A 10,926-nucleotide genomic window follows, 5' to 3' on the forward strand; every position below is an offset into this window, starting at 1 on the left:
GGCTTTTCCTTTTCTCCCTGGCTCTAATTTGCAGCGAGTATTTTTGCAAAAGGAGTGCTCATCCCCGAAGCTAACAATAAAACTGACTGAGAGAGAGAGAGAAAGAGAGAAGAGGGAGGGAGGGAAAGCAATACAACAGTCTGGCAACGTGAGGCGGCATTGGAGAGCTGCTAGACCAGGGAAGCTGGCTAAGAGACGCAAGCCCCTTACTCCGGGCTCAGCGTGATCCCATTGGTTCCTGAGCTGCTGTTTTAAAGCAAAGAAGAGCTTGGAGGATTGAACTGCACAGCCAGACGCAGACTCTCAGCCAAGTTGTCAGCACGCTGGGAGGAAGAGAGGCGCGCGCACACACGAGATTGCAGGGTGTCCGCGGCTTGATGCTCATTTGTTTCCAGAAAGGAAGAAAGGAGAAGGGACAGGAAAAAAAAACAGAGAAGGGGGAAGGAGCCTGATCCAGTCCAGCAGTCCCGGGGACAATAATGGATGTGACCATATCTCAGTTCATCTTAGAAGAATTTGATGTCAACTGCAGCCTCCTGGATCGTTTACAAGAGACTTTTTTAGAGAGTTCTTCTATCCCTTTCCTGCGCTTCGATGGTAGGAAACATTACCTAGCACAGGGCTTGGAAAAGCTTGATAAGTGCTAAGATTCGTTTTGCTTTGTGATGCAAAGTGTGTCACTTTTGTGCTTTCTCAACTGCTTCTTTTTCCCTTTCTATCTCCTTTTTTAATGCAAAAGGTCCGTACTGCAATGCCACAACCGATCAGATCGGGACCTGCTGGCCCAGAACCTCTGCAGGGGAACTAGTAGAGAGACCCTGCCCAGAGTTCTTCAATGGGATCAAATACAACACCACAAGTAAGTACAAACTCCTTTCTGTCTCCCACAGATCTGGTGTTGAGAAGGCACCTGGGGAGACCCAAAATATATTTTCTATTAGAAAAAGAAAAAAGAAAAAAAAATGTTTGCCTGGGAATCAACATTTCCTCCACATTCCAGCCTGTATATTCAAAATTCCTGCCTGGAATGATGCAGATTTCTCAAAAGCACAGACTTTTGGACACCGATTCCTCTTTAATTAAGTGTATTTAGGTAGATGTGGGAAAAAATACCCTCTGCAGTCTACATACGGAGGGTACACTGTGCTTTGTGTGTTTGTTCATGTGTAGATCTGTGTAGCCGAATGTATTTGTAGCAGTGCTTCAGCCATTTAAATAATTAAAGATCCTTGTGAAGTACTTAGTCTTAACGCTTAAGAACTGTATTTTGAAAGGACGCTTGCTTTGCAAAGCTGCCTGTGTGAACAGGGGGACAAACTGGGCTGGAAGTTGTCTCAAACAAACAGAAGGCTGGGTCTGGAATCTGTTTAGGAACTTCATCAGAGCTTGGCTTATGAGGCTGGGGTGGCTGCATCGTTACTGCAAGGGAAACAGTAGCAGATAGTAGGAGGTAAATAATATTCAAAGCAAGGGAGTATGGGGGGTACTTAGAAATCTCTTGGAACTGATCCTTTAGTCTTAGAGGTAAACAATCATGATGACTCACTAACAATTTATTATTCAGGCTGTCGGACCCAGGCACTCATTTCCTTTCCCTTAGCTGTCAATACTGTTTGGACCTTTCATTAAGAGTTTTTAACGTATTAGTTCCAAATATGTATACCCGCTTGTTTGTCACTCATTTTTTCAGACTACTCAGTGTGCTTTTAACTGTGGGGACATTTCATTCTGTGTTTCACTCTGAACTGTTGCTCGGGTGTTAGGAGTCTAATTTTCAGGTAGTGTTAATTTTGTGGGGCTAGCATTCTCAACAAGTCCTGTGAAAGGATGACCCTGTCATCTTAGACCTTATTTTTTAACCTGTTGAAAGTGAATTTATTCTTTCCTCAGCTCTAGGTGTCAAGGGTCAGATAACTAGACAAAAGTTATGTGTATTTGCTATGCAAAACAAAGCCCTCTTCCAGATTTGTTCTTAGGGACCAGTTTCTCTCATCCTTGACTTTGAGCAGAGTAGGGAGGTTGCCTCAGGGACCTGCAACATCATCCTCAAACCCTATATTCTCTGACCTGTGCTCTTTGCAATTAAATAGGTGGGAGCATGCAAAGGGCTGGGTTATGCTGTCTTGAATTATAGCAGATAGTCCACCGCCTTTACAGTCTCAGTTGAGATCAGAAGAAAATTTCTGAGAATTAAGGCAGCTCACACAAGAGCAAGTGTATCAGAATGGACCTTAAAAGAACAGCCATAGAAAAGATACCGCAAGAAGTATGGCTTTTTTTTTTTTCCATTTCCTTTTTTTGGTGGAGGATGTCAGTATTTCCACTGCCTTATTTTTGTTTCTCCAAAAGGAAAGAGGGAAGGAAAAAAAACCCCAGAAATTCATTACGGATGATTCTTATTTATATCATAAACACAGTGTAGAGAATTTAAATGCTTTTCCTGTGCATAGAAGAAAAAAGCTCTTGAATGCCTTATTTTATTTTGATAAACTCTGTTAATGCTTTCAATAGTTTACCAATGACCTGATTTAAAGTTCTTCCCTGCTCCTCTCCTTCTCAATGGTGGCTAATGCTTGTACTACAGTGCTAATAAATTTTCTTAAATTCATTGCTCTTAAAAAAATGACATGTTAATTAAATTAAAGAAAAGACTGATGAAAATGTTATTGAAATTCTGAAGCATTATTTCACCATAGTCTGGGGAAATGGACATTTTTCTCCTTTCAACATAAATAAAATGTGAGTAGTCACATTGAGAAAACGTATGTCTGCAGGACTGATTGGGAGCGCATACTGGTGCCCAGATGTCGTAGCGTCTATAGCTTGCAAAGGAGAACTAAAATACACCAAAGCCACTGTAGATGTCTTTCAGTTGATCTTATATTCTTCCATATGTGTTCCTCCAAGTTGTGGCACAGAAAAGGAGGGGAAGGACTATACCGAGATTTGAGTCGTCTTGTAAAATCAGTAGCTTCTTGGGAGACAGTAGTCGGTGATTAAGGCTTGGGAAAGCAGTGGAACAGCAGGTTAAGATTCGAATATAGAGGTAAAATCTCTTTTGTGATTTGAAAGATGTGGCAACCAGTCCATGCAGAACACGTCCAAAGTTTGGGAAGGCCAAATACTGACATAGCCTGATTACTTGCGTGATTTCACCAAGTTAGTTTGTGGGATGACTAGAGAGCCACTTGTAGTGGGCTTCAATGTGCTAAAACCCTAGACTGCGCACTTCATGCAGATAATAAAATAAGCACAGACAACTGATAAAAAATGGGAAGTGGATCTTGCAAATTTTGGAGGCGGATAATCCGGCTGCAAAATGAAGGTTTGATCGGGAGATGGCTTGGATCACCATAAGATGTCTGCCTCAGACATGTAGTGTATTTTTGTCCTGTTTTGTTTTGCACTTTGATGAGGCAAAGGCAAAAATGACGATGTGTAATATTGTACTGAATTGTTTTTGAGAGCAAAACCAGACAAGTTTAGAAAGTGCAGTGTGCAATGCCTTTCTTTTACTAAGGGCTCATCCAGTTCTAGGTCGTAACTCAGCTATTTATTATACTGTCATGGATCCCGTGTTTGTGAGCTGCCACATGTAGGAACTATAGAATACCTTTCGTTTGGTTTTGTATGGCTGTGAGTATATTTTTCATTCTAATGTGTATAAAATTTTTGGATCCATTTCAGTAATTATTTTTTTTTTTAAGAAATGAAGACCTCAAAGATTCCAGGTTCCTACCAGTTTCATAAATGTAGCTCAACAGGTGGAGGGAATGAACCCAGTAGCATTCCCTGAAAACAAAAGCTTTTGCATTGTAGATACTAGAAAATCCAGACTTGGAAGTGCCTGAACTGTATGAAAATTTTATACCAGACCCAGTCAAGCACAAGATGCTGATCCATGGCAAACCAGGCTGCCCAAGTTCTGGTACTCATGGGGCTATTTCTGTGCCTTTTTGCAATCTCTGTGCACGTAGTGTATGGAATTCAAGACGAAGTGCAACAACTAGGTCGCTCCACAGATCAGCACATCAAAGTCTTTGGATGGACCTACCCTGGCTTGGTATCCATCTCGTCAACTATCATGATTATCACACTGTCTAACTCAGAACCGCTGATGGGGAATGCTATCAAACCCTGCAATATGCCAGCAAAATTTAACAAAAAGGCATTTGAGTCAAAAAAACCTAAGAACAAGAACTAGTGTATAAAAAAATCCCCTCCTGTTTGCCACTATAGAATAAACTGTTTGCATAAAATATTTCCATTCTAACTGCAAAAAAATTCCCATGGTGATTTTGTGCATGTGTGTCTATGTTTCTGTTTGTCTCTTGGGAACTGCTGAGTGACTCAGATAAGTTTCAGCTGGATTCGTAAAACAAAGTCTGTCAGTCTGTGAGGTTTTTTCAGCTCCGACACTTTGGTGATTTTTTTTCTCCTTCTTTCTTTGGGAAATAAAATCGTGATGACAAATCAAGATCTGGTTACCCTGTAGTGTGATTTGTGAATGGAGGCAAAATGTTCTTTAACCAAGGGTCTGAAAATGATGCCATCCACTTACAACTTTGCAGTTTTGCAGCAAAGCTTATGCATTCCTCTGAAAGGGCGGGGGGGAAGGGGAAGATGTGTGTGTTGGTACAGTGTGTGGCTGTGCACTTGTCTCTGCTCAGGATCTATATTTAGCTAAAGATGACAATAGCATTGCTGCCCTCTAGATGTGTTTATACTTTGACAGTGTGCAGCTTTTATTCCTGTTGTAGGAAACAGATTAATTCGCTTATTAGGATATCCTGAGGCTTGATTAATTCAGCAAATGGGCAGCAATGAGACTCTTTTTGCTGCTTGCAAGAACGTGGTTGCACATGTAAGTACTTACACCACGTTACAGGTTAAAGTATGTCTACTTTAACTCTTTCCTTTCCCGACAAATTGCCCTGTGCAATGAGTAAATCCAGGTGTTCATCTGATGGACAGTAAGCGTTGTCTCTTGTAGCCTTAGCTGTCTGATCTGAGTTTATCTACAACAGCAGAGGGGTAGTCTATGGTGAGACCTGTCCATCAGGGGCTGGTCGGTTTGGTTTGGAGGTGGAAGCATTGGAAGGCCTCTGGCTTGCAGATTAAGACACACAAATCTAGGTATTTCCATGTAGGTATGAACAGCTAATTTAAGTATCTAAGCTGTCATACAGGTTAGTGGAGCTCTAATTGATATAGGGGATGAAGCCTAGAGAGTTACTCAGCTCAACCTAAATGTACAGATCAGTTCAGGAGCCCATGCAGAAGTGCTAGTGCTGTTTGATATGTCCAGGGCTATCTTGCCTGGTATCTAGTTCCTGCTTCTGAGGGCCCAGGCCTTGCGTAGGTTTGTGTTTTACCTTCCAGGCCACATAGGTGTTGCAGATAGATACTCTTAAGACAAATGATACAATTCCTGTGTTTAGGCAGCTGAATTCATGCCTGGGTGTCTATTGAGCTGCACTAAACCCACGCCTGGGGATTGACATTAGGAGGCCAGACTGCTTTCATGATCAACAAGGAACAAAAGGTCCCTATAGCTCTAATGCCCTCTCTGCAAATTCCCATGCCCCTCTCTCTCAGTATAGAAAAGCTCTTTGACTGAGATAGCCACTTCAAATTAGTGTTTTGGGAAAAACTGGTAACCATGCACTGATGGTGATTTGGTCCCTCCTTGCCTACTCCTTGTTCTGAGGGTACATACACCACGATGTACACACCGTGTCCAGGGGTGCATCAAGCACAGCATAGCCAGCTGATTAAGGGAGGTGATTGTCCCACTCTGCACTGCACTGGTGCAGCCCCACCTCAAGTACTGGGCATCAAACTATGATAGTGTGTCCAGAGGAGGGCGACCAAGATGGTGAAAGGCCTCGAGGGCAAGACTTAAGTGAAGTGGCTGAGGTCACTTGGATTGTTCAGCTTGGAGAATAGAAGGCTGAGGGGTGACCTAAGTGCAGTCTACAGCGTCCTCAAGGGGGGAAGTGGAGGGGGAGGTGCTGATCTCCTCTCTCTGGTGACCTGAAACAGGACACAAGGAAATGGGATGAAGCTGTGTCAGGGAAGTTCAGATTGGACATTAGGAAAAGGTTCTTCACTGAGAGGGTAGTCAGTCCCTGGGACAGGCTCCCCAGGGAAGTGGCCACAGCACCAAGCCTGCCACAGTTCAAGGAGCATTTGGATGATGCTCTTGGTCATATGGTTTAGTTTTAGGTAGTCCTGCAAGGAGCAGGGAGTTGGGCTTGATGATCCTTATGGGTCCCTTCCAACTTGAGATGTTATACAATTCCTTGGTGGCCCTATAACCAGTTCCCTTGTTGAGAACGATTTGGTGAGGGTTGGTGATTTAGCAGCTGAACTGTTGTTTGCATGGATGGGCATGGGACAAAAAGCCATTGGCACAAGTATCACAGTTGTACCTATTGACATGTCCTACTCCACACTGAAAGAAAAATTCCTGCAGTTCTTTGTTGTCTCATCTTGAACAGAGGTAAATAAGCTTTTGTGTGGTGAGGGAAGGGTGAAGAAGTGAATTAATAGCTCTTCTGTCATGCATCCTCCCTCTTTTGAAAGGGGTTAAAGAGATTATTTAATTTCTAAAAGAGCAAAAGAGCTAATTTTCATGGGTTAAGCAGCCATTTTATCAAGATCTAACCTCTGCTGCTTTTCTGATTAATTATTGTTCAAAGTTCTTCTGGAGTGGTGGCTTCAGCTTGCATCTAAATCATGAGCCTTGCTTAGAAATCATTGGTCACAGAGTCTTGTTCATACTCTATGGGTAAGATCTGTTCCGATAATTACAGAAATGTGCACTTTTATTAGTAGCTAGCCTAGAGGCTCAATTAACATTTTCACTTGTGTTTTATCTTGTGTATTTGAGTGTCTTGAGCACTTCTGTTGATCACATTAGCATGACACTTTTTCCTCAGAGGTTATTCTGACTTGGTTTCTAAAGGGTGCATTTCTGAAAGCTAAGTCCCTTTGTAAAAGGCAGAGACCCTTTCTGCTCTGGTGGCCTTTCTTCTTTGTTGTGGAGGGAGAAATAAGATGCCCATCAACACAGCCTTGTAAGCATGAGTGGTGATTTCTAGAGGTACAGCTGGATGCAGTGAGGAGGTGCGGCTGAGGTGTGGGCTAGGGGAAGGGACGAAGTGAGAGGAAGCATCCCAACCTGAGAGGCAGCAGATGCTAAGCAGTTCTGGTGCAGTGCCATTTGGATTGAAGTACTCTTTATATATTTAAAACGTATTTCTTCATGAAAGAAGAGTTTCAAAGATCCAATACACAACTTTCTCTTTTTGCTAGGCAATGCATGTATGTTTTCAGACTCAGAAAAGTACTATGAAGCCCTAAAACTACTCCCACCTCACCCCTCTTCTGCAGCCTTTTTAGATGTCCAGAAGGCTTTTATTCCACTGGACTGTTTAAAGACAGAAAGAGATTTGGAGTCAGAAGAGGTGTTTTGTAGCTAATTTTAATTACGGACTGGCTACAAAGAGGCTGGAAAAAAAAAAAAAAAAAAAAAAAAAAGAGCCTGCAGTCTTGCAGAAGCCATGTTCTAGCCATCCTGGGGTGACCAACAGAGTATTTGTCAGCTAGGGAGTCAAGAGTACATGAAAGTTAAAGGAAGGAGACAGATGAAAATCCAAACAAACACAGCAGAGGAAAAAGAAGGCCGGAGTTGGAATTCTGGGGGAGGGAATAAACTATAATTTTTAAGCTCGTAAAGCTTCTCTCTGAGGAGATCAAATCTGCAGTTGATTAGGTCAGCTTGCCTCCAATAGAGCTGTATCCAGATTAAGATTTCAACCATCTTTGTTCATTTTCTCTGGCTAGTTTCAGCTGAATTCTTCCACAAATACAGTAGTGGGAGGCTCTTGATTTCAGTGCATGCACAGATGGGAGAGGCTTTACTTCTTTTCCTTGAGTTTTTTTTCTTTTTTTTTCTTTCAGTTGTGAAGCATAATTTGTGGTAAGAGATCGCTCTGATTTTGCAGTGTGGAAAAAGAATGATGAAAATAATATTTAAAAAGAGGAATAAAAATAACTCATCTTTCTTGCTCCCACTACTATCATCCTGTGAAATGTGTGATTTCTTCACTGAGCACAGAACAGAAGTTAATTGCATGTAGTAAAATAAGCTTGTTAATGTTACTTCTGTCATGTTCAGGGACCTTTTCTCCAGCTAATTAAACGCTGCTTAATATTTTTGTTCTTCATTTGTTATGTTATGAGGTGGCCTTGCTATGATCCTATGGTGTCTGATTGGGATTCTCTTTAGCAGGCTTCACTTTTGAGGCAGACTTCACACATTTCCCAGAGCCAGGAACTGCTGCTGCCGTTCTGCACCAAGCCCATCTGATCCTCTGCCGAAGGCAATCAGACCTGACATGACAACAGTGCAGGAGGCCCAGTCCCTTGCTTTGCCCTTCAGGGTGGCGACCCTGGACTCGTGGCAGAGGGGTCGTCACCCAGGGCTGCTGGGGAAAGTGGCTTGTCACAGTGAGAGAGTGATGACGGGTCTCTGAGAGGGCTGTGAACCTTGTGGTCTTCAGGAGGGTCAGCGAACACAAGGTTGCCCACTTTATTTTTTGAGGCTTCCACGACCCTCTCTCTAAGGAAGCCTCACCACCCATCCCTCTGTCACTTGCATGACATGCATCGTGAGCTGTTGTCTAAGGTGACAGCAACTACCGGCTGGCAAACAGATGGACTGAGGTTCAGTTTCTTCCCACAAGTTAGGAATTAGGTGATACTTGCAAAATCGTGTGCTTCTGGGGCCAGGGGAGGAGTGGAAGAGGGAATGGCTCAGGGACATATGCGGAAGGGAAAGAATCAAATGCATTGCAAAGGGAGACAAAGCAGGAAACTTAAGAGTGCCTGCACCTCACCGGGTTTCAGCCTCTGTGTTTCTTGTCAGAAAACTAGGGATAGTGTCACTGGAAGAATGGTCACCCGTAATTCCTGCTCTCAGCCACAGGGTGTCACTTAAAGTGCAGGTAAAGTAAGTGTCCACAGGCACCTGCACTGAGTCACTTGGGGGTGGAAATGATGGATGGGGTGAAAGAAAACTGGTGTGAACCGTGGTCCCGGAATTTGTCCTGCTATAATTACCAACAGTGCTGCTTCTGCAGCTTCCCCATCCTGCTGGGTGGTAAAAGAGACTCACTGAGGTGAACTGGGGACAAGGACACAGTGGAGGAGGAGGTGGAGGATGTTCTGGAAGGAACCCTGCTGTCCCTGCCTTTGTGGAGCACTTACTTGCGAGCAGCTCACTAGCTGAAGTTAGGTGTTGGTGGTTGTTTCACTGGAGTGCTCTGAAAGTCTAAAGGAAGGGAAGTGCTAAGTTTTGTTCCCAGGGAGGCGTGTGTTATGTTAGAAGTTACAGAGTTATGCAAAGGAAAACGTAACCATTCAGGGGTGAAGCATCTACACTGAAGAAGCTTGAGCAGTCAACAAGAACCTGCATTTGGAGGATTGCAGGGATTCTTCCTCGCCGTACACCCCATGCCCATTGCTGTACTGCTTCCTATTGCATCAACCTGATCTCTCCTGCCTGAGTGCTGTCCCCTGGCAGGCACTGTGGACCCTCAGGTACCTGACAGATGCTCTAGATTCTACTGCTTAGTAAGAAAAACAAATAGGTATATTAACAGTGGGTCAATATCTTCCTCCACTGTGGCTGCTGAACTTGCCCATTGCTCACGGGAAGAGTGTTCTGCAGACCAGTAAGTCCATTGACCAGATTTAGGTTCATTGTATTTTATTTTGTGTTCTTGGTGGCATGGAAGTATCTTTGCTGCTCATGTAATCTTTACAACTTCTGTGACTTGGAAGAACAGTACTTCAAGCTGTGTCCTGGTCCCAGTAAAGTTCTCAGACTCTGAAAGTCATGCAAGACTTTGCTCATGGTCTGCTGTCCTGTGAAAGGGAAACTCTTAGACAGTTTTGGACCCCAACATTGCTTATGTTTTGACATCCAGATCAGAATAGCCACTCTTAGTAGCTTGAGAAGGCAATGAGAAATATGGTTCCCCATGAAAATTGGAAGGGAATGGATTTTTAGTAGATTCTTTCCTTTTGCAGTGCAGTTTCATTCCCCTCAGATGTTATTCATGGAGTTCATAATCAGTAGCTCTTGGTACAAATTCATGAAATCAATAAAACTTGGATTGCTTTACGCTGACTTCTTTCTCTGCAGTGCTGGGAACAACAGAGGGCCAGATGCTGCTCCATATGAGACTTGTGCAGTGAGAAGCAATCCATTGAAGAAAATGATAAGAACAGAAACTCAGTATTTAAAAAAAAAACAGAAAAAAACTCTCTAGATCTCAAGAAGAGTTTTCCCTGGGAAAACAGAAGAAGAAAGAACCATTCCCAATGTTGTTGCATTGTCCAACCTCCCTGGTGGTTGGAAAGCACTGACCATACAGTGACACAAGAATTAATGCAGTCCCTTACCCTCCTGAGTCAGCCAGGGAGCAAACAGAGATTTGGAAAGCAGAAAATGTGTCATGGAAATAAGGCAAACAAAGGAAAAAGGAAATTACTTTGCTAGTGCATCATCACCACTTCAACTAAACTTAGATGTGAACTCCTAGTGATTCTTTTTCTCACTGCTAAGAATTTTAATTTAACTTAATTATTGCTGAATTATGCCGGTAATACCTGAAACATCAGCATTTGTGTATTTCAAAGTACATGATGAACAGTCATTACTTGTTACAGAATCTCCAGGCTTGCCACAGTGATTGCTGCTTTTCAACTAGAGCAGCTATTGCAGAGTTTGGAAGCAGAGGGGTGTTGTGGTTTAACCTCAGCCAGCAACTGAGCACCACCCAGCCACTGGCTCACTCCCCCCCGGTGGGATGGGGGAGAGGATCGGAAGCATAAAAGTGAGAAAGCTCCTGG

At 43.2% G+C, this 10,926-nt stretch overlaps 1 protein-coding gene across 1 annotated transcript in view; it reads left to right on the forward strand.

Annotated features, from left to right (window-relative positions):
- The first annotated feature begins 479 nt into the window (after positions 1–479).
- CRHR2 (corticotropin releasing hormone receptor 2) overlaps positions 480–10,926 on the forward strand; it is a 120,226-nt gene continuing 109,779 nt past the window's right edge. Inside the window, exons 1-2 of the mRNA XM_009644064.1 lie at positions 480–597; positions 740–859. Of these exons, the coding sequence (XP_009642359.1) occupies positions 480–597; positions 740–859 (238 nt within the window). The remainder of the gene's footprint in view (positions 598–739; positions 860–10,926) is intronic.

Source organism: Egretta garzetta, unplaced genomic scaffold, assembly GCF_000687185.1.
Source record: "Egretta garzetta isolate BGI_Z169 unplaced genomic scaffold, ASM68718v1 scaffold117, whole genome shotgun sequence".
NCBI lineage: Eukaryota > Metazoa > Chordata > Aves > Pelecaniformes > Ardeidae > Egretta > Egretta garzetta.